This window comes from Chiroxiphia lanceolata, chromosome 22 (assembly GCF_009829145.1).
Source record: "Chiroxiphia lanceolata isolate bChiLan1 chromosome 22, bChiLan1.pri, whole genome shotgun sequence".
Lineage (NCBI taxonomy): Eukaryota > Metazoa > Chordata > Aves > Passeriformes > Pipridae > Chiroxiphia > Chiroxiphia lanceolata.
The window spans coordinates 1,129,210-1,151,903 of NC_045658.1; the positions used below are offsets into that span (position 1 = coordinate 1,129,210).

At 52.3% G+C, this 22,694-nt stretch overlaps 2 protein-coding genes and 1 long non-coding RNA gene across 3 annotated transcripts; 1 reads left to right on the plus strand and 2 right to left on the minus strand.

Moving 5' to 3' along the window:
* Window positions 1-214: 214 nt before the first annotated feature.
* On the minus strand, window positions 215-6,130 carry DDOST (dolichyl-diphosphooligosaccharide--protein glycosyltransferase non-catalytic subunit). The gene is made up of 11 exons (XM_032709273.1): window positions 5,953-6,130; window positions 4,434-4,544; window positions 4,093-4,179; window positions 3,686-3,789; window positions 2,797-2,891; window positions 2,364-2,457; window positions 1,792-1,940; window positions 1,360-1,507; window positions 1,112-1,232; window positions 795-901; window positions 215-713 (listed from the first exon to the last, which is right to left on the minus strand). Exons 1-11 carry the CDS (start codon window positions 6,089-6,091, stop codon window positions 564-566), a joined length of 1,305 nt encoding a protein of 434 aa, XP_032565164.1. The 5' UTR covers window positions 6,092-6,130; the 3' UTR covers window positions 215-563.
* Window positions 6,131-8,519: 2,389 nt separating this feature from the next.
* Window positions 8,520-21,251, minus strand: KIF17 (kinesin family member 17). The gene is made up of 5 exons (XM_032709307.1): window positions 21,237-21,251; window positions 20,737-20,820; window positions 18,507-18,644; window positions 18,046-18,137; window positions 8,520-8,709 (listed from the first exon to the last, which is right to left on the minus strand). Exons 1-5 carry the CDS (start codon window positions 21,249-21,251, stop codon window positions 8,520-8,522), a joined length of 519 nt encoding a protein of 172 aa, XP_032565198.1.
* LOC116797596 lies at window positions 17,236-18,024 on the plus strand. Its single transcript, XR_004360693.1, has 2 exons — window positions 17,236-17,505; window positions 17,719-18,024. It is a non-coding gene; the product is annotated as an uncharacterized LOC116797596 (long non-coding RNA).
* Window positions 21,252-22,694: the final 1,443 nt, after the last annotated feature.

Sequence of the window (22,694 nt, forward strand, 5' to 3'; positions counted from 1 at the left end):
AGCCTCTGTTGTGCTTTTTGGGGTGCCCCAAGCTCCCCTGTGCACCCCAGACTCTCCCTTCTGCCTTTCAGCATTCACCAGCCTTGGCACCATCTGACTGTTCCCTCCCAGCCCACCCTGGGGAACACCTGGAGTGGGTGAGGGTGACGTGGGGACACATCCCTCCGGGCTGGGGACACGTCCAACCGCCCCATGCCATGAATTCACTCCCATCCAGGGTGAGAGGAATGAGACTTTATTTTGAAAGGTGAGTTAATCTCCAATCCCAATCATTCCAACCAACTCCAATCCAAACCCTTCCCATGACAGAGCGAGACAAACATCATGATTCCTCAGTGAACACCAGAGGCATCCTGGTCCTGGGTTTGCAAACACTTCAGTAATGGATCCCCCCCAATTTAATTTTCATTCCTATTAATCCCCCCAGGTGTCAAAATAAAAAGACCAGATGCAGCCCTGCAGCACATCCAGCACCCACCAGTCCTCACACGGACGCACAGGGGGTCCGAGCACTGCCCGGCCCTGCCCGGCACCAGGAAAAGGCTCCTCCTCCCACAGGGAGCTCAGTCGGATTTCTCCTTCTCCTTCATGTGCAGGAAGACGATGCTGAACATGAAGAGCCCGACCATCATGGAGAAGGCACCGGCGTAGTAGGGATACGCCGAGGGGATGAACCGCTCGTACTGCGTGTGCTGCAGGGGCCGCACGGACACCTGGGGGACAGAGGGGCAGCCTTGGAGTGGGGGAAGCCTTTCCTCCTGGGAAACAGTGGGATTGGCTCCCGCCACACTCACCTGTGTGGAGGAGTAGAGGTGGGTGTAGCCCAGGCGGTTGTAATCCACCTTGAACTGGAACACGCCGTAGACGTCCGGCAGCTTGAACTGCACACTGTACTTGCCACCTGAGGGCGAGACAGGGGTGACACTGGGGTGACACCAGAGGCTGGGGACGGTGAGGACACCCCCAGTCTGGGGCTAGGGCAGCGATGGGGACCTACCGCTCCTCTGGAGGGGGACCCACCACTCTCCTTGTGGGAGACCTACTGCTCCTCTTGGAGGAGACCTGCAGCTCCTCCTGAGGGGGCCCCACTGCTCCTGTGAGGGGCACCTACCGTTCCTCTTGAGGAAGGTCCTCACGAAGGGGTCGATGCGCACGAACTCCAGCTGGATGTCGTCCCCGTCGAAGGGCACCCACCTGCCGTCAGCAAGCTTCTCGATCACGATGCTGTACTCCTGGGACACACCAACGAGCGGCGCCTGAGAACGGACCTCGACCCACTCTGGGCTCAAACGTTCCCAGATTCTTCTCCCAAGGCACCTCCCGTGTGCCCTCCCGCCCGGGCCAGCCCGGCCCCCTCACCACGAGGTCGGTGACGGTGTAGGCGTTGGGCGGCGTGAGCTCCCCGACGCGGTGGTGGGACACGGCCCCCACGCGCAGAACCCCCTCCTCCTTGAACACCCAGCGGGACAAGGCCACGGCCAGCTCGTAGTTACCCGTCTGCGAGTACCTGCGGAGCAAGGGAGGCTGAGACAGCTGGGAAAACACACCCCGTGCCGAAACCAAACCAGGAATAAACGGGAAATGAACAAAAACTGAGCCAGGGTTAAAGGAGGGAATTGCTTCCCAAAGCACATTGCTCCATAAGGCCAAAGGAATGCATCGCCCCCAATTTACTTCAAGCTTTCTGCTCTTTCCCAAAACATAAACATTTGTTGCCTGTTTCCCAGGACTTTTGCCATCGAACCGCTCCCCAGCCATTCCCCAGCCAGGGACGCCAGGAAGCCAAGGCACCTCTTGGAGCCGGGAGTGGCCTTCTGCACGGCGGAGTTGAAGAAGGCGTCGCTGAAGAAGTCCAGGGAGCCGCTGAACACGACGCGGGCGTTGTTCCGGGCCTGCAGCCCCGCGATCAGCAGCGTGTTCTTCCCCACGGCGTGAGGGTACTGCAGGGCAACGAGGGTGCAAGAGGGTTTAGGCACTTGGGGGATGAACACAGAAGAGTTTCCTGTGCGGTGGGACAGTCTGGCTGTATCAGCACAGGCAGCAATTAAGGAGAAACCAAGCAGATCAGGATAAGCAGGAATGGGATTCAGATTCCCTCTGTGGCTGGGATGGGACCAGGAGAGACGCTTTGATCTAAGCTGGCCTCTCCTCTAAAGCATGGAGGACGTGTGTCCCTCACACTGAACACTTCCCACCGGCAGGAAGCAGAGAGGGAGATTCCCAGGGTGACACTGGGAAGCAGCCGACAGCCTGTCCCTCCCAAAATCAATTAGGAGATCCAGCATTTTCCCAAGGTGCAGAAATTTGAGGGACTTAATTGTAGAAGTACAGCTCAAAAGAGGAGAGAAAGTGAAGGAGCTTACCTGAGTGATGGGCTTATCTGGGAAGAAGGAGTAAGAGGTGGAAGAGCCAGTCAGGATATCCAGCACCAGCGGGTTGTCGGGATCAGCCACCATCCTTGCAGGGAAAGCCACAGTGAGCAGCACGAAGACCCCCAGGACCCCCACACCCAAAGGAATGCTCAACCCCACAGACCTCCTCGCCCTTTGGCTGGGCCAAGAAACTAAGTATTTCCTCAAGATCTGTGGTCAAACTCCACTAATTTGTTAGGAGCCGTTCCTAGGTAAACAACTAAACTCCTTTGGAGAGTTTCCTTCCATTTTTGTTTGAAATTAAGAGAAATTTCTTATGCTCACATGAGGAGTGCCAGCGCTGACCCTACGCTCAGCTCACAGCAACACCACTGGTCTAATTCCACTTCCCCAGCGACCCCCATCTCGCCCTGTTCCTGCTCACCCAACTCCTCGGAACAGGATGGGGTTCAGAGCTGCCTTCCCCACAATGGTGGGGGCCTTCAGGAGATTCTCCGTGTCCGCCACGATCAGAGTGTGCTGGGAAAACAAGAGAGATGGGCGTGAGCTGTGTCAGGGTCTAATGACAGGCAACAGCTTCTCAATTAAAAGTTAAATTTATTCTTACAATCACAGCTGTTGGATGAATTTTGCAATTAATTAAAAAGCAAAAACCCAGCATTTTTAATTATGATCAAATTAAATTAATACTGATCTATCAGGAAATATAAACTGCCTTTTGATAAAGACAGCAATATCCACAGTGTTTTTACTTCCCTGTATTCAGCAACTTTCATCCTTAAACCAGGATGATAAAATTCTTAAATCTTATATCAGGATCCTTAAATCCACATACTGCTTCAACAGCTTAATTTAAATAAAAATTAGCAAAATATATTTAGCTCAGACCTTAATACAGGCTTTGATTTTAAAGTGCTGGCTGACACGAAAAAAAATGTAGAAATGTGTATGTTTCTATACTGATCTGAAAATCCTTCTATTGATCTGAAAATCTTGACGTGAAAATTTGGGGCTGAAGATCTCCCTTTCCACATCCAAAGTGTCCCACTCAGGGTCTGGCACACCTCACCCAGAGGTGAAATGCCCCCCTCACACTTCAGAGAGGTCCAGAACCAGTGTTAATCACAGTGTCACTCAAACTACAATCTGAGGATCTGAATGCTGCAACACAGAGTATTTACCACTTTCCTGGGAGGAAGGTGGGAGAGCAGAAAAGGGATGGAGGAAAAAAGGGAGAACAAGGACAGAGGATTTATCTCTAAACCTTTATGCTTCAGTTAAAGCTGCCCCAAAAGTGCAGGCAAACCATTTACCTGTCCAGGGTCGGATATATCATAGTTGTGATGGTCAATCACTGCTGTCCTCTCCTCGTCAAACTCGATCCCACACTCGCTGCCCAGCTCCCTCAGTGGGTCACCTGCAGGGACACAACAGATTCTCCATCAACATGACACATAAACATCAAAGAAAAAGCCAACTTAGCTTTAAGTCCATGTGTTCAGCGCTCTACAAGCCAAACCCCCAGGAGCAAAATGACCTCCCCAGCTAAACTCCCCCTGACCGTGTCACTCAAGGCATTTATCACCCACTTCCTTCCAGAACAAACCTTGAGGTGCACAACGAGGAATGAGAAACTGTGTTTGCTCACAGTTTTTGTTGCAGGAACTCAGTTTTTGTTGCTGCCACAAACGCATTCTCCCCAAGGAACATCTGCACTTACCGATGTCTGAGCTGGCGGCCACGAGGACGCTGCCGCCGCCGTCGATGAACGCCGTGATGGTCTCCACGTTGATGTTCCCACCAAAATCTGAGGGCACACGGCAAGAATTCATGACTAATGCTCAGAAATAACCCCCTGGCAGAGTCAAACCACGGCAAATCACCGAATCACCCCTCCCATGGCTGGAAGAACCACCAATAAAGGCCTGGAGACAGCTGCAGTTTGCTACTGGCTACATTTAGAGTGCCAAATTTAATTAAAACTCACAAAACAGCTGGAAATCCCCTTCCAAAAATGCCACCAAGCTCCAGAGCAGTGGAGTTTTCCCCTCCTGCACTTACCTTCTATGGATGGGGAGAAGATGATGAGGTTGTCGTACAGGAACTCCCCGTATTTGATCAGGGACAGGCCGGCGTCGTCCGCGGTGCGGAAGGTGAGGTCGAAGCCCCTGTCTGCAGCCACAACACAAAGGGGACAACTTGTTCATGGCAGGAAATCCACACATGGAGCAGCAAAGTACCAGCAGGATCCCGAGGTTTATTCCCCCAATAAACAGCAGTGTTTTGGAAAAACTGGCTTAGGGTCTTTCTGGGAGCAGCACTTGGGGTTCCCCTATAAACCCCTGAAGAGCCCTGATGTTGAAGGATGTTGTCACCTATCAAATGGGGACCAACATTCCAGAGTATCCAAAACACAGGGAAAACTGGGGAAACAACACCCATCTCCTTCCTCAGTTGGGCCCCCCATCTCACCCAGGAACCCCAATCTCCTCTCTCATTCTGACCAGGGGACCCCAAACACTCCCCTAGGGAACTCCCAATCCTCCCTCAGTCCAACAGAGGGTCTCCAACCTGCTCCCTCTGCCTGACCAGGGGACTCCAACCATCCCCTCTCACCCCCATTGAACCCAGGTCTCTGTTGGGTCCCCATCACCTCCCTCATCCGGACCAGGGGATCCCAATCTTCTCCTTCATTCTAAGCAGGGGAACCCAAACAACCCCCTCTCCCTCAGGGAACCCCAATCTCCTTCCTCAGCCAGGCCAGGGGACCCCAAACAGCCCCCTCCTCCCCCAGGGAACTTCAATATCCTCCCTCAGCCTGGCACAGAGTCCTCAATCTCTCCCTATAGGGGACCCCAATCTCCTTCCCCATTCTGACCAGGGCACCCAAACAACCCCTCTCCAACCAGGGAACCCCACTCTCCTCCTCTGCCTAACCAGAGGACCCCAATCTCCTCCCCAGCTCTGTCCAGGAGACCCTAAACATCCCCCTCTCCAACCAGGGAACCTCAATCTCCTGTGTCTGACATAGGTGACCCCAGTCTGCCCCTCAGCCCAACACAGGATCCCCAGTCACCTCCCTCAGCACAGTCAGTGGACCCTAAACACACAACCCTCTCCCACAGGACCCCCATTTCTTCCCCATTCTGATCAGGGCACACCAAACATCCCCCCTTTTCCCCTGGGACCCCCAATCTCCTCCCTCAGCCTGACCTGGGGACCCCAACCACCACCCTCTTCCCACGGGATCCCCATTCCCTCCCCCATTCTGGTCAGGGGAGCCCAAACACGGCCTTTCCACCAAAGGACACCCCTCTACTCCCTCAGCCTGGACAAGGAATCCCAATCTCCTCCCCCATTCTGACCAGGGACCCCAAACACCTTCTTTTTTTCCTCAGGTAACTCCAATCTCCTCCCCCACTCTGACCCAAATACCCCTTTTCCCTCAGGTAACCCCAATCTCACCCCTCACAGTGACCAGGGGACCCCAAACATCCCCTTTTCCCTCAGGTAACCCCGCCCTCCTCCCCCATCCTGACCCCCGACCCCCTCCCCGCCCTCAGCCACTCCCTCCCCGTACCCGCGAGGCTGCGGAAGAACATGGAGTGCGTGTCGCGGAGGTTCCCGTTCTCCAGGAGCACCAGCGTGCGGGGCCCCCCCTCAGCGGCCGCCGCCAGCCCCGCCAAGAGCCCCCACAGGCACAGCGCGGCCGCCGCCATCTTGGACCCCGGCACGGGGGAGCGCCCTCAGAGGCGGGCAGCCCAGCAGCCAATCAGCGACGGCGTCGCGCGGCCTCCAGCCAATCAGCGCCAGCGACGCGTGGCCTTCAGCCAATCAGCACCCGACAGCTCCGCGCTGTCGCGACAGCGCTGTCGCGACTCGGCACAGCCGCCTCCGCGGTGACGGCGGCCACGGTGGCGTGGGCCGCTCACACCCCCCCGATGTGCTCGGAGTTGTTGTCTGTACGCACAGACACCTCATCTCACCTGTGGTACCATCTTCTCAGCTGTGGTACCCTCCTCTTACCTGTGGCACCATCCCCGTACCCGCAGCACCATTCTCTCACCTCACGCACCATCCTCTCACCTGAGGCACCATCTCCTTACCTGTGGCACCCTCCTCTTATCTGTGCTACCGTCTGCTTACCCACAGCACCCTCTTCTTACCTCTGGTACCATCCTCTCACTCACAGCACCTTCGTCTCACCTGTGGTACCCTCCCCTTACCTGCAGCACCTCCCCTTACTCACAGCACCCTCTCCATGCTCACAGGACCATCCTGTCACTCACAGCACCATCCTCTCACCTATGGCACCCTCCCCTTACCTGTGGTACCCTCCCCTTACCCACAGCACCCTCCCCTTACCTTTCCCAGCAGACAGGTGGGTTCTTTGAATGACAGGCTCTGGAATTTTCCAGCAGCCGGTTTCCTCATCCCAGGGATTTGTGCCTGATCTCCAGGTCGCTGCAGCTGCAGTCACACCAGATGAGGGACTGCCCCTGACCCAGGAGCTGCTGGCAGAATGTCAGGTCTCGCTCCTGGGAGCTCCCGGTGCTCAGGGAATCCATCTTCTCCAGCTCAAACTCCCACTGCAGGTCTCAGATCTCGATCTCAGCAGCCCGGAGCTGGGACACAAAACAAGTCATCGGGATTATAGGGGAGAGACCCAGAGTTACTGAGAGCATGGGAATCTGTGAGCAGAGGGATGAAAAGATACACAGAAAAGCTTCAATATTTGGCAAGATTTCTAGTTGAGTTAAAAATTAGATGAGATTTGTGTGGAGAGATTATTCCATATCTTAATGATTATTCCATGTCTTAATGAAAGATTTCTTGTGTTTCTCCACAGTGCCAAGTTTTGAACAGACTTGAAGTCAACCTTTACTAATGTGGTTTGTGTCCAGTGATAACAAACTCTTGGGAGTTCCTTTTAAAGGGTGCAATATTTCTTTGATAACCTGAATACTCAAATACAAGTCCTTCATGTGCAGATTTGGGACTGTACACACAAATGTAAATTTTTTTGAAGCTCCTCTGGTTCTGCCTCAAAAAATAAGAGCAAAACTAATTTTCAAGTGTTTCAAAAATGAAGATTTTACATGTAAAATTCAAGAGCATTACTTTTATATATTTTATTCTTTCCCCCAGAAAATACCTGGGGTGCTCAGAACCAGCAGGAGCTGCAACAGATCCGTAGGTCAGTAGAGGGAGTTACATCCCCTCCCATCCCAACACATCCTCCTCCAGCCACGTGCTGCTCCAAGCCCGGCCTTTAAAACAGATGGGGTTGGGGGTTCAATAGCTTAATTTCCCACCCTGAGCGTTGCTGCATCTGGGATTTAAAAAAAAGCAACTCAGACAAACAGTGTGGTGTATGAAATATATGACGGAGTCATTCTCTAAACCTACTGCCCTTAACACGTCTGCTGCTGGATGGAGAAGGTGCTGGGGATGCTGGTGGAAGCAGCTGAACGTGAGCCCAGGTGGGCAAAAGGCCAAGGGCACCTGGCTGGGACCAGCACTGGTCTGGCCAGTGGGCCCAGGTCAGGGCCCATCCCTGTACTGGGCACGGCCGGGGCACCTCCAGCCCCGGGGGCACCGCTGGGACCCTCCGGACAAGGAGGACCCGGAGGGGCTGGAGCGTGTGCAGGGAAGGGAAGGGAGCTGGGAAGGGGCTGGAGCAGCAGGAGCGGCTGAGGGAGCTGGGGGGGCTCAGCCTGGAGAAAAGGAGGCTCAGGGGGGACCTTCTGGCTCTGCAACTCCCTGACAGGAGGGGGGAGCCGGGGGGGTCGGGCTCTGCTCCCAGGGAACAAGGGACAGGAGGAGAGGGAACGGCCTCCAGCTGTGCCAGGGGAGGCTCAGGTTGGACATCAGCAGGAATTTCTCCATGGAAAGGGTGGTCAGGCACTGGCAGGGGCTGCCCAGGGAGATTTGGAGTGCCCAGCCCTGGAGGTGCCCAAGGAAGGCCTGGCCATGGCACTGAGTGCTCTGGGCTGGGGACAAGGCGGGCATCAGGCACAGGGGCACTCCATGGGACTTCCAACCTCAGTAATCCTGGGATTCTGTAACATAAAAATGGGGACATGGAGGTGGAAGGAGCCGCCCCCTCACCTTCTCCTGCAAATTCTCCAGCATCTTGCTCTGGGCTCAAACCTCCTCCTGGATGGAGTCGTGGACATTCAGGAGAACCTGCTCACTGCTGTCCTCGTTGGATCTCTGCGGTGCAGCCATAACCTGCACCCTCTGCTCATCCACGTCTCTCTTCTGGTGTTCATGCTTTTCCTTTGGGTTCTTGTTTTCATCCTTCTCCCTCACAGCCACTTCTAGTGTCTGCAGCCTGGGAAAGGGAAACACTTCTCTGAGCTGGGTGGTACCAAGAACCAGCTGTGTAAGCCAGGAGGACACACATCCTTTCCTGGACAATGTTCAGGGAGACACAGAAAACAGTGAAGATTTTCTGCCATGAGCAAACATGGCAAATTCTGCTCTTATTAACAGTTTCTGTCATAAATAGAATCCCAGAATGGTTTGGGTTGGAAGGGACCTTAAAGTTCATCTCATCCCACCCCCTGCCATGGGCAGGGACATCCTCCACTAGCCCAGGTTGCTCCAAGCCCCGTCCAACCTGGCCTTGGACACTTCCAGGGGTGGGACAGCCACAGCTTCTCTGGGCAAAATACTGCACAAAGACAAAGTACAGGATATTCTGAACACCTCAGTCAACAAGTACGTCTGAAAATCCATTTCTACACTCACGAAATTCTCTTTAAAACCTCTGTTTTGTGGCATTTATATTTAAATTCTTATTGAAATAAATATTGAATATATTGCTATATTTCAGTTCTTATTTCTGGTTTGGAAAGACACACAAATGGTTCCAAAATTACACAGAAAATAATTTAAAATGGTGGCTGTGGGAGTGGTAGGGCTGGAAGCCACAGTCTGGTTTCCATTTTGGGGCAGTATCAGCCAGGGTTGATGATTTGTGACCTCAGTGTTGCTAATGGAGCACTGGCACAGACCTGTATTTGAAATCATGTTCTGATATGGGAATAAAGCCATGCTCCAGAGCCATTCCCTTTGTCTGCACAGGATCTGGAGCAGAGCAGATTTCCCAGGTTGGCCAGCGCTGGCTCAAACTGGCTGATAACCCCTTTGCTGTTAACAGCCTCTTAATTATCTCCAAACCCTCCAAAATTGCTCATTCTCCCCCAGAACTGACCTGCTATTCTGCTGCACTGCTCCTACCAGGTAACCTTCCCTTTTCTTTGCTCAATCGGTGGTTGAATCCCAGGATTCAGCCTTGCTCTGCTGAGCTGCCCCAGTGTGTAAAGCCTCAGCAGGCGGCTTTGAAATCCCCACGCCTGCAGAACCAAACCCTCCTGCCCAATCTGCACAGAACTGGGATTTAACAATGTAATTAGAAGAGCATTTCCCCTTGTTTGCCACAAAAGGAGTAGGATTATGCCCTGCTATAGGACGAGTCCTGCAATAGGACTGTTAACAATTGATATGTAATAAAAAGAAGGGTTTCTTTGGAGACCTCTGCATTAATAGAATTGCCCACAGATTACAAGCACTACTGTTCTGCATTTCACAGCAGCTCCTTTTTGAGCCAGGAAAGGCCTAACAGAGCGAGCACACACCACAGGAAAGCTGGAACAGTGGTTAAAAACCTACAGAACTTTGCACAATCCAACTCTGGTTGAGCATTTCTCATTTTAACATATTTCCCCACAAAGGGGTAAGCGAGAAATCAGCACAATTTGCTTAAATTGCATATTTCTGGAACAGCCTGAGCCCCTGTACTGTTTCAATATGAGGTGTTAAACTCTGATTAAGGGATTTCTCTCCGGTCAGCTCTTGCCCAGAAGAAAACCCTCAAGCCAGGTCTCCTCCAAGATGGGCTGAGCACGAGCCTCAAACCTGCACTTCCCATATCCCAGCCCTGAGTCTAACACGCCCCTAAAATGGGATTATTGGGAAATGTTGCTGTCAGTTCTGGCTGATGTGTTGCAAACACTGTCAGATGCATGAGCTGGAGGCAAAAGTGGCCTCAGTGATGTGGAGGGTCATGGAGCACTTGCTCTCCTCCATCCATGCACAGCAGGACACCCGCTGCCTTACCTGGAGGGACATGAGAGAGCTCCATGTGCCCTAAAAGGACCTTTTTCAAGAGCAAAAGGAGCTGTCCCAGCTTTATCCTCTTCCTGAGGCAATGAAACACCTCATTTTTGAAGAAAGCCCGGAGTTTTGCCCAGGTGGCTGGGAGTTTTCCCTGGCTGAGAGCAGAGGTCTCTGGAGGTGAGGGTGTCTCTGGAGGTCTCCAGGGTGTCTCTGGAGCAGAGGGCTGAGCTCCAGAGGTCACTGCTCTGTCCTGGTCCCACTGCACTCCCACACCCCAGCCGAGGGTGGCTGTGGCAGCCACTTCACTGCAAGCAAATGTGGAGCAGCACTTGTTGTCCTGGTGGATTATCCACACCACCTCCTTGCTGGATGTGGATCCTCTCACATCCCTGTAAATTGTTGCCCCCAGGAAAGAAAGCCCACAGCCTCAGTGTCTCAGGTGCAGATGAAGGGCCTCCCAGGGCACTCCATGGGCAGCAAGACCTTTGTCCTGACCCTTTTTGTCCAGCAGTGATCTTTGGCTGTTGTAAGACCCCAGTCCCGAAGCCTCAAGCTTTACTGGGAGTATTACTTATATTTAAGATTCAAAAATTTTTGTTTCTTCGTCCCTCTACTGTTCCTAACATCTTTGACTACTGCTTTCCTCCTCTCCATTTCTCCCTCCTCTGACAGTTTCACATGTAGTTACCTCAAAATTCTTCTCGGGAATCCATTCCAATCCACCTCCAGAGAGGTGGGAACTATACTGAGACAAAGTGATGTTGTAATAAGGCCTCCATCAACACAGGGTCTGTCCATAGGAGAAGTCCAGGGATCAGAAAATAGCAAGAGAAGTGTTCTGGAAAGGCTGAACCGTATTTGTAATGATTGTTATAAAAAAATATAAGCTTTAGTGAAAACCACTCCGGGATATCCCCTCCCAGCTTCCTTTGATCAGCCAGGGTTTGAGGAGGGGAGCTGGATTTGCTCCCAGGGGAGCAGCCTCAGCAGGCAGAAACCCCACAGAGCAAGGCAGAAATAAAGATCACTGGCAGTCACTGGGTGGGATTGCCTGTAGAATTCCTGGAAAGAGAGCAAAGAACCTGTCTGCCAGGAAAGCACATGGCAATCCCTGTACTCCTGCAATCCGTGCTCCCGTGCCAGGAGCTCCACTGCCAAAACACCCACTGGGCCAGGGCTCCGTGGGTGTGGGGAGAGGGGGAGAGGTTTGGGATTCAGGGGTATGAAAGTGAATACAATTATATGACATTTATAATTATAAATATCTCTTTCACAGAGTAACAGGAGAATTGTTTCCAGGGCTGTGCTACAGATTTGTGAGACAAAAGATGCTGGGAAGATGAAAGGTGCAAGGAAATTCCCTTCTTTCTTCACAGCTGTTTCTGAAAGGTGGCAGAAAGGGGGAAAAAAGTCATCCTACAGCCTTATTCCTGTGCTGAAAGTTGCCCTTTTTCAGGGGATAATTCTCCAGAGTTGACCAGCTCCCTGAAAACTGCTCTTCCCTATTTGTTCCCACATTTGCTGTTCCTGCTCCAGAGGAAAGAGCAAGTGCACTGATGCTGGGCTGAGTCCTCAAGCACTGCCAGCAGGGCAAAACCTCTCTTGTTGTGTTGAAAGCTGAATGCTGGAGAACAGGGGCAGAATGCTCACCTTGAAAATACACATATACATATATTTAATAAAGATTTTTACAGTATTATTTCTTTTGCAGCTCATTTTTGCTCTGCCAGCTGAAACCTCTGTTCTGGGACTGACCAAATTCTAGCCAGAGTGATGAAGAATAACCAACGATTTGGATCGTGTCAGTGTTTTCTAACAGGATTTGTCATTATTGAAAAGACTGGATGATTGAGATGGTCTTTGCCAGTGGAATAAGATCAATTTGGCCACAGCAAAGGAAGAGTCTGTTACCAGAATGCAGAACTCTTCCTCCAACAGGCAAGGGAAAGGTTGAGGTGAAACCTTGTGAATGTTTTGTGTGTAAAAACCTCTTTTTTCTGATACGTCTCCTACCAGACAAATCACTCGTGCCCATCTGTTCAGGCAAAATGAGTTTTGTGGCCCTAAGGTGGTCCTGCTCCTACTCATCTGCAAGGAAATAATTCCAGGTCAGGCTCTTCTCAGGAGGAAGCATCTCAACAGTTAAGAACCAGGAGTCTCTTGGCATCACGTCCTGTTCAAACCCTGTTCTTTGTCTGCATGGGGGCCCTGGCTCCCTTAAGTAAATAAATATCTACTTAATCTTAACACTACACATTTCAGTGCTTTCCTGAACAGAATCCACAGTAAAAATTCATGCCTGTTCTTACTCTCTCAGTGATCTCTGAACACCCCCCCACACACATGTATTTCAGGCTCGATGATTCCTGGGGGTCCCTCCCAGCTCAGAACATTTGGTGATTCTGTGATTTCCCCAGAATTTAGAATTTCAACCAAAGTCACACGATCAGACCATGAGTTTATACAACATTTTTCCTTTTCAGATTGCTTCATGAGGGGAAACATAGGTGAGAGATACAGAAGGGATTCTTCCCTCTGAGGGTGGGCAGGCCCTGGCACAGGTTGCCCAGAGAAGCTGTGGCTGCCCCAACCCTGGAAGTGTCCAAGGCCAGGTTGGATGGAGCTTGGAGCAACCTGGGATAGTGGAAGGTGTCCCTGCCTAGGGCAGGGAATGGAATGGGATGAGCTTTAAGGTCCCTCCAACCCAAACCATTCTGGGATTCTGTGATTGGAGGAAGTTGAACAGTGTCTGACAAGTGGAGAGGGAGAAAGGAGGAGTGTGAAATGAGGAGCCAGTGGGCAGCAGCTGGAGCAGGGTTCTATGGAGGGCACGGGCAAGGAGCAGGCTCCTGGCCTGCCTGTGTGGCAGGGTGACAGGCAGGAAGGTTCCTCTACAGGCTAACGTAGAAAGGCTGGAGTAGACATCACATTGGTGAACAGTTTCTCCATGAATGCTCAGACTGAGGCTTTTCTCAAGGCTGGAATCCACCCTGCCCTGGTCAATGGACATATTCCAGAGGTTTCTTGCTGTGCTTCAAGAGAGAAAGCACATCCTATTGCGTCCCATCGAGGTCCCAGGAGCCAGGCCAGCTGTGAAATCACACTGTGACTCAGCTCCTACCCTGCTGCTTCAGGTGTTCAACTCATGGCATTCTAGTGAGGGAGTAAAATGAAGGAACATAGGCAAGAAACAGGGAAACTGCAAGAAATCAGGACTGCTCCCAGCCCGAAGCACCCGGATGAGGAGATGGATTCCAGGGAGGAGTCAGGCCCGGGGAACTGCTGCCTTCCCACTCCAGGGCAAGAGCAGATGAGAGCTGAAGCTCCCAGCTGGCTGGACACACCTCACACATTATACCTGCTTCCTGATCTGCCTTTGAGGGTGGATTAATGTGATTAATTGATAACACACATTCCCTCTGATAAAGACAGGGAGCATCGGGTTCCTTTGGGAACCCCTCATTTCACTGGGTACTTAACTTTCCCAACCTCATGCAGAGCAAAGAGTTGGACACACAGTCCTGGAACTACTGTCCTAAGCCCTACTGGGCCACAGTTTTGGGTGTCCACATCCCAGTCTTTCCTGAAGATTGCAACCCAAATTCAAGGGAAGAGCTCCTTCAGCATTCCAAGCCCAGAAAGCATCAAGATTTTAACCAAATCCACCCTTTTCCAGTCAGACTTCTGCAAAACCTGGCCTTGAATGGAGTCAGAGTTCTGTTTTATGGCTCTGGGCAATGCCTAAACATGAGCAATGAATCAGATGACTCATGGGGGAAAGATAAAGGTTCATACGTAAACACCAAAAAACTCTCAAATCTGTTGCCCTGGGATATTTCCTGTTACAACAATAACTTGGTAACTGTGGAACTTAACGTTTGCCCCCGAGCAAACTTGTTTCACTCCAGATCTTTTCGGCGTGTCAAGGCATGGGAGAATTGGGGAAAAAAACCAACAAATGGATTAAAAATTAAAACCCCCATCACTGCCTTTTCTGGGCACTGGGGTGAGTGGATAGTCACAAAAAATAGGTTTCTAACTCCTTCCCTCCTTCCCCAAGTTCACGTAAACACTGCCAGGCAATTAAAAAGTTGTTGTGGTTCCTGCTGTTTTGGTTCCAGTCCTTTTACCCAGGGAGGCAGTTTGTTTCCAGCTTGGAGCTCAGTGGTTTAGTCCCCATGGTGTAACAGGGTCCTCAGACTCTTGCTAAAATGCCTCCAGCAGCCTGAAACCTTCCCTAATTCCCCTGATGGTCACTTGGCCATTGCAGCCAAGAGCCCAGTATTTGCCATAACTCCTGAACCTGTTACTTAAAAGAGTAATTTAGTCCATATATTGCAGAGATCCTTCAAAATATCCACTCCCTTTAAAATTAGAATTTACTACAGGCTCACCCCGCAAAGAAGCTTGAACTTCTCCGAGCATCTCTTCACAAAAACTATTTCACAGCAGAAATATCAACTTCATCAACTATTTCAATTAATGATCACCCAGTAGAACCATCTGGTTCTGAGGATTGTGCCAGAGCCCTCAATTTTCTCCTCAAATATCCCAGCTGTCTTTAACTGCCAATCCTGCAGGTCTCCCCACCTGCCATTCCATTCCATGTAACATTTTCAAAGTTTTAAATCAGAGAAATTCAGGTCAGATGAAGAGGCCTGCACCAGTCTGGAGCACAAAAGAGGAGTGTAAGTGCTCCCTTTTCCCTGTTGAGATTAAAACTGGGATTTTAGAGACCCACATAATGCATCCATTGTCTGTGAGAAATTCCCCAAATCCCACACATATGTTTTGGATAGTGGAAAATGAGGTACTGTCATCAACGTCTGGAACCACAATTTAGGAAGACGTTGTGTAACTTTCCCCATGACTGAAACAGCTGAAGAAAACGAAGCCAAGCTGTTCCCAGCCAGGGTCAAAGACAAGGCAGAGGTTAATCCTTTTCTACTCCCAGAAAAACTCTCCCGAGGTCTGTGTTCAGCTCTATCAGCTAAAGAACTGCCAGCGGAAATAACCCTTTCAAGAAAGGAAAATTAGTCACTAAAACGTCATTAAAGGGCTCTTTTATTCCATCTGTAAAAAAGATACACAGAGCTCAATGAAGGGATCATTGGGTGAAATTATCTGACTTGCACTTGGCAGAGACACCTTCCACTATCCCTGATTGCTCCAAACCCCATCCAACCCGACCTTGGGCACTTCCATCTGGTTGCCACCAAAAAACCCTGTTTCTGAAGGATGAATAAAACCACACAAAAAGAGGGAAACACTGTCATGGCTCAAAAGAATTCAGGTTAAAAGTTGCTGGTTGATTCAGACATCCCCCAGGCCATGAGGAACCCGGCTCCTCCCCACCCTCCACCTCCTCTATTATTAAGCTGCATATTTTAAACAAAAACTTGAATCCTTTTACCTATTATGGCAAAGGCTCTAAGATCTCCTCAGTCATAGGGAGCTTTTTTTACTATTAAAGCACAGATTCAATATTCCCAGATATTGTTCCCTGTGCTTTGCTGAACCCTCTGCTCCGAGCTGGAGGCTTGAGCTCACTGACAACATTCCCAAAATCACCACCATCATACACAAGTGAACTGTCAAGTTTTTCTCCAGATAAGTTCATTTTTGAGATGCTCTAAAATCCTATTCAGGCACCTGGGTTGAAGCAGTGTTGAATACCCAACAGCACCTTCTCAGTAATTATCAACCACACAGATTAAAAATTTCATACAGAACATTACTAAACAATGGAAGCATCCAAAATCCTGAATTACCCTTCAAACTTACATAAAAACATGGAATAATCCAGAGATCCCTGCACTCCTACACGAGCCCCCTCCACACTGGGAATTTTAAATGAGCTGAATTAATTTTCCACAGCTTTGTTACGCCCCACGTTTGCTGAATTCATCACCAAAACTATCTTTATCATGTCAGCTGGGATATAGAGATGGGGTTGTCATGGCTGGGTGTCCCAGAGTGAGAGAGACCACGTTTGGCACTGAATTCCAAAGAGGAGCCTGCTCACACCTCTCATCCAGCACCAGAGGACATAGTCTCAAGCTGCTCCAGGGGAGGTTCAGGGTGGACATCAGGAGGAATTTCTTCATGGAAAGGGGGACTAAACACTGGAAGAGGCTGCCTGGGGCAGTGGTGGAGTCCCCATCCCTGGAGGTGCCCAAGGAAGGACTGGCTGTGGCACTGAGTGCTCTGGGCTGGGGACAAGGTGGGAATGGGTCGAAGGTTGGACTCGATGATCCTGAGGGTCTTTTCCAACCTCAGTGATTCTGTGATTCTATAAAATAGTGTTGTTAAAAAGTCTGCACACAAGAGAGCAGAAGTGGTGGGATTTAGCCTCATTCCAAAGGTGTGGCTGCCCAGGATGGATCCAGGTACAGCCACAGACTGACTGTTCATACACTGTGACTGGTCTGTGCTGCAGGAGAACCCAGGACTGGCCCAGCTGTGTTTGGGGGTGTCCCCGAGGAACACCCAGCCAAGGACAGGATTGGAGTCACTGGGAGTGAGAGGCAAAGGAATGAACAAAAATGGGATTTTGGGGGAGAATTGGGGAACACAGAAGCAGGACACGACTCCCTCAGTTCCTCAGTGGAGGCAGCAACAGGCAGTGTGACAGTGTTACCCTGGAAACTGCTCTGCCCAGCTCCTGCCCTCCCAGTGCCAACTGCGTTGCCATGGAAACCCGTGTCACCGCTGGTGTGGAACAAAGGATGGGAAACTGCAGCAAGAAGTCCCCTTCTCCCACCCTCCCTCCGCACACGACAGGCGAGGCACACCTGGAACGTGAGGCAGAGAGGGGTTTGCTTCCCTCGGAGCCAGAAACCTCTTAAAAATACCTGCCCCATAAGTCAGTTTGGGTCTGTTGCCCTCCCAGTGCATCCCATGGTGCTCCTGCCCTGGTTTTATTCACCAGGGAAGTAAATCGGGACAGGAGATGTGCAGCTCCCTCCAGCAATACGTGCAAAAGGATCTGCAAAGCCACCAAGAGGTAAATTTAATAAAGATCAACCCCTTGATTAGGATTTTGGGAGAGTTTACCCTCCTGTGGTCCTGGAAACTTCCCCACACGTTCCCATGGGGAGTAATATCTGCTGTGTCCCCTCAGAAAAGATCAGCTCTTTTGGTTTAGGCAGATAATGAGATCATCTGCAGCTCCACTGGATCAGATTAAACATGGATAATGCTCTGAATCCTGCTTTAGAGACGACTGTGAGATGAAGAGGATGAGGAAGAAATTGCCCCATGAACACTTTATTCCACCTTTGTCCAGTAAAGGATTTTCACAGAGCTGCTGCTGAGCTCCCGGCCACTGTCCCATCCCACTGTCATGTGGGATACGCTGGGCACGAATGGATCCTGCTTCTGAACTTCCACCAAAGTCCCTCAAAATCTCCTCTTGGCTTCCATATTCCTCACTTGACTTTCATGTTCTGGCGCTCAGCTTCCAAGAGAGCACTTCTACCAGTCATGGGAACACTTATCTGAGCTCATTAAAGCGCTTAATTAAGACGCATTAATTCTGCCTCACCTCCAGCTTCTGCTTGGTGTCAGCTCCCAGAAGGTCTCATTGCAGATCTCCAGGTAGGAGGCTCTCCCCAGGAACTCGGCACTTCCAGCACACTGCAAACACAGGGAGGATTTCGGGGTGAGGTTCTCCCAGCACAGGCACCCACGGAGCTGCTCCTGCAGCCGGGTGCCCACCGCCCTGCGGAGATCCCTGCCGGCATTTCATTCCCGGGTGGAGCCACTCGACACATCCACTGCAAGGGACCTTTGTGCCTCAAACACCTCAGGTCCACCAGTCAGCAGGGATGAGGATGCAGCTGCTCTGCCTGTGTACAGGCCTCAGCTTTAGGGCAAGAGGCAGCTCACCCAAAACCCTGTCCCCATTTGTACCCCCGTGTGCCGTCCGCACTCACTGCTTGGGATGTGACACCAAACAAAGTCTTTCTGGTAAAACCCTCTCAACGAGGTCTCTCTCCCAGCCACCTGTGTGCTCTCGAGGATGTGTTCAATTGCTCTGGAATGATCCCCTTCTGTGAGGAAGGATCCACGACTCCCTGCGTGGTGAATGACTTCCCGCTGGCCGTAGGCAAAGATGGTACCATTGTAGCCCTTGGTGACACCCTGGAAATGGGGGAAAACCAAATAAGAAAGCCATCCATCCTTTGCCTAACGGGGAATACATCATCCAGACTCCATCCCACCTCCTGAAAGGTATTTTAAAAGAAGAGCTGGAAGTAAACATCAAACAACTCTCTGATCTTCGCTTGCCACGAGAGTATAATTATTAAGAAATTAGCATATAAATCAATGTTTTTCTCTCAAAACTGGAAATCAGGAAGCAATGCAGGTGTTGCAAAGCAGTTGACAACACTTAGAAAACCAGAATGTTTTTATGATAGGGCATAAAAATCTTATGAAACCCAGAGTGACAACTAGAACTCTGGTTGGTTGTGGAGGTCCAAAGGGATGGTCTTTAGCTTTGAATGATTTTCTCTTAGCAAGCTGCTCACTGTCACTTCTTCCTATTTCAGAGAAGCATGGTAGGAACAGAAAATACTTGCATTTCTTAAGGTTTAAATAAAAAAAATGAACCTATTAATCTAATAATCTGCTGTGTCAGACTCTGCTTGTTCTCACAGTCAGGAACTTCTATCTTAAAGCCATCATGAGCCATCTGATCCATGTTTCTTCTTCTAACAAAATTGGGTTTTTGAGGGAGGTTGGGCTTTTTCTGCTCAACTGGTTCTTTCTCGTCCCAGCTGTTTTCCATGCTGAGGTGTTAACATGGAAATAAAAAGATCCCCTCTCATTTTGTCAATCTAAGCCAGGCTGAGGTTCCCCATCTTCTCTAAGGTTTCTCTCACTTGGCAGTAAAAATGTCCATAAAATCATCAGGAGTCTTGTTTGTCCCCTTTCTTCTCTAGGGCCTGTTCATGAGAACCTCTGCTCTGGAGCCAGGCTGGGAGAGCTGGGGGGGTTCACCTGGGGAAGAGAAGCTCCAAGAAGATCTGAGAGCCCCTTCCAGGGCCTAAAGGGGCTCCAGGAGAGCTGGAGAGGGACTGGGGACAAGGGATGGAGGGACAGGACAAGGGAATGGCTTCCCACTGCCAGAGGTCAGGGTCAGATGGGATACTGGGAAGGAATTCCTGGTTGTGAGGGTGGGAGGTCCTGGCACAGGTTGTCCAGAGAAGCTGTGGCTGCCCCTGGATCCTGTAAGTGTCCAAGGCCAGGTTGGACAGGGCTTGGAGCAACCTGGGATGGTGAAAGATGTCCCTGGCCACGGGAGCAAATGAGATGATCTTTAGTGTCCCTTCCAACCCAAACCATTTTGGGATTTTACGATATAAACATCCACCTAAACCAATTCAATGTAATTCTCTTCTTGGTGTTCCTGCTGGATGCTAAAAATGTTTTTTTCTTCCCAGAGGAGGACACTGTTTGCCCTCCTCTGCACCCCAGGGTTGCAGCTAAACCTCTTGAAGTAGCAGACAGGGCTGTTTCTGTCCATAAGTCACAGAATCCCAGAATGGTTTGGGTTGGGAGGGACCTTAAAGCTCATCTCATTCCATGCCCTACCATGGCCAGGGACACCTTCTGGTGTGGGGAAGGTCCAGGGGATCCTGCTCCACTTAGGGATCAGCTGTCCACGTACAGCTCCTCAGGCCACGTCCCCAGCCATGTGTCCACAGAATCACAGAATATCCTGAGCTGGAAGGGACCCACAAGGAGCATCCAGTCCAGCCTCTGGCCCTGCACAGACACCCCAACAATCCCACCCTGTCCCTGAGAGCTTTGTCCAAACCCTCCTGGAGCTCTGGCAGCCTTGGTGCTGTGCCCACTGCCCTGGGGAGCCTGGGCAGTGCCAACCACCCTCCGGGGAGAGGAGAGATCACTCCTTTTCCTGAGATCCAACCTAACCCTCCCTGGCACAGCTCCAGCCATTCCTTGGGTCCTGTCACTGGGCACAGAGAGCAGAGATTGGTGCTACCCATTGTGAGGAAGCTGCAGACCCTGATGAGCTCTGCCCTCGGGCTCCTTTTCTCCAGGCTGAACAGACCCAGTGCCCTCAGCCACTCCTCGTATTGCTTCCCCTCAGGGCCCTTCACTATCTCTGTAGCCTCCTTTGGACACTCTCTAATGGCTTAATATCTCTGTGGTGCCCTAAACTGCCCCCAGTGCTGGGTACATGGTGTTTGCCTGGGTGCCCACTCACCTGCAGGAGCGGGTCAGTGATGTTGCTGTAGCTGTGCCCGGTGCTGTGGTTGGTGCTGTGCTCAGCTCTGTGCTCTGCTTGGTGCTGTGCTCAGTTCAGTGCCCGGTGTTGTGCTCAGTTCCGTGCTCAGTTCTGTGCTAGGTGCTGTGCCCAGTTCTGTGCCTGGTGCTGTGCGCAGTGCTGTGCTCAGTTCTGTGCTCAGTTCCGTGCCCAGTTCTGTGTCCAGTGCTGTGCTCCTGGCTGAACGCCCCGTTGAAGGTGAGCTCTCTGGGGGCTCTCCAGGGCCGTGGGGTTCGGAGGAGGCACCAGCCCCGTGCTGCCCACTATCGTCCAGCATCTCAGGGCCGCCTCGTGCTCGCTCAGGGCCCAGCAGTGAACAGCCACCTTCACTGCCCCCCGGCTAGTGCCCTGCTCACCCCACACACCAGGGTCACCCCCCACACGCTGGTCAGACCCACACACCCAGGTCAGTCTCACACAACCCGGTCAGCCCCTCATACCCAGGTCAGCCCCATACACTTGGATCACCCCACACATACCAGGGTCAGCTCTGCACACCCGTGTGACTCTACACACCCAGGTCAGCCCCACACAACCCGATCAGCCTCTCACACCCAGGTCAGCCCCACGCACCTGGCTCACCTTACATACACCCACATCAGCCACACACAACCCAGGTCAGCCCCCCGCCCCCCCAGATCAGCCCCACATACCTCGGTCAGCCCCACAACACCCTGCTCATCTCCACACACCCGGGACACCCCACATACCCCGATCAGCCCCCCCCGGATCGATCATTCCCACACACCCGGACCAGCCCCTCGCGATGGGGTCAGTCCCACACGCCCAGTTCCCTCCACACTCCCGGCTTGGCCCCACAAGCGCTTGCTCGGCCGGGCTGGGGAGCACCGGTGGGCGGGGGAAGGTTGGGAAAACCCAAAGGCGGGGTCTGCTCCCCTCGGTTGAGTGGGAGCGCTCACCCCTCACTGGGGACATGCAGGGGAAGAAGGTCCCCCGAGCCGGGGAGCTGGGGGAGAAGGGGAGAGCATGGAGGGAGAGAGCTGGGGAGGGATGGAGGGAAAGGGGGAAACTGGCAACAAACCTGAGAGAGGACTAGGGCAGGTCAGGGAGGGAAACCTGAGGGGGTCTGTGAGGGGAAACCCTGAGGGCAGGAAACCCTGGGGCAACTTTTGGGAGCCGGGACAAGCCGAAGAGGGGCTGAGCGAGGGAAAACGAGATACCGGTGCCGGGCAGGTCCGAGGGAGCGCAGGGGACTCCGAGGGGGTCTGGTGGGCTGAGGGTCCCGAGGGGTGAGGGAAGTGCAAGGGCACACGTGCATGTGTGCAAGGGGGACATGAGGGGGCGTGCCCGCGTGTGCAAGGGGTGGGCACGAGGGCAGGCGTGCAAGAGGGGTTGCACGGGGGCATATGTAAGGGGGGCACAAGGACACTCGTGTGCGAGGGGAGGTGCATGAGGACATGTGTGCAAGAGGGGGTGCACGGGGGCACAAGGACACTCGTGTGCGAGGGGAGGTGCTCGAGGACAGGTGTGCACGACACAGCGCACAAGGGCACCCCTGTGTGGGAACCAGGTGCGCGGGGCCGTGAGCGTGTGGTGGCACCGGTCCCCGGCTGTGCCGGTGCACGGGTGTGGCTCCCGCGAGGGCAAGAACCTGCGTGTGCCACCACAAGTGCGTGTGAGTGCACGACTGCAGCAGTGCGTGGGGCTGCAAGGGCGCGAGGGGCTGAGCTCGCACGCGTGTGGGAGTGCAAGTGCGGGAGCACGCAGGGGGTGACAGCACGAGCACAAACACCCGGTGCGGTCGTGCAAGCGTGTGGGCGCATCACGCGAGTGTGCAGGGGCTGCGAGTGCACGGGTGTGAGCTCCCGAGGGTGCACACGTGTGGGCACACGGGCGTGCGACACCGCGCAGCGCGGGCCGAGTGTGAGCAGCCAGCA

Bases quoted from the DNA above. Each gene is read 5' to 3' on its own strand.
- DDOST (XM_032709273.1), bottom strand. From the start codon at position 6,091: ATGGCGGCGGCCGCGCTGTGCCTGTGGGGGCTCTTGGCGGGGCTGGCG. The intron at 3,790-4,092 runs GTAAGTGCAGAT...GTGTCCCTGCAG, and splicing joins GGCCGCCAGCTCAGACATCG to GTGACCCACTGAGGGAGCTG. The intron at 2,458-2,796 runs GTGAGCAGGAAC...TTTCCCTGCAAG, and splicing joins ATCCTGTTCCGAGGAGTTGG to GATGGTGGCTGATCCCGACA.
- KIF17 (XM_032709307.1), bottom strand. The intron at 18,138-18,506 runs GTGGCTGGGAGA...CTGTGTTTGCAG, and splicing joins ACATCCTCGAGAGCACACAG to TGTGCTGGAAGTGCCGAGTT. The intron at 8,710-18,045 runs GTGAGGCAGAAT...TCCCTTTCCCAG, and splicing joins ACACCAAGCAGAAGCTGGAG to GCTGCAGACACTAGAAGTGG.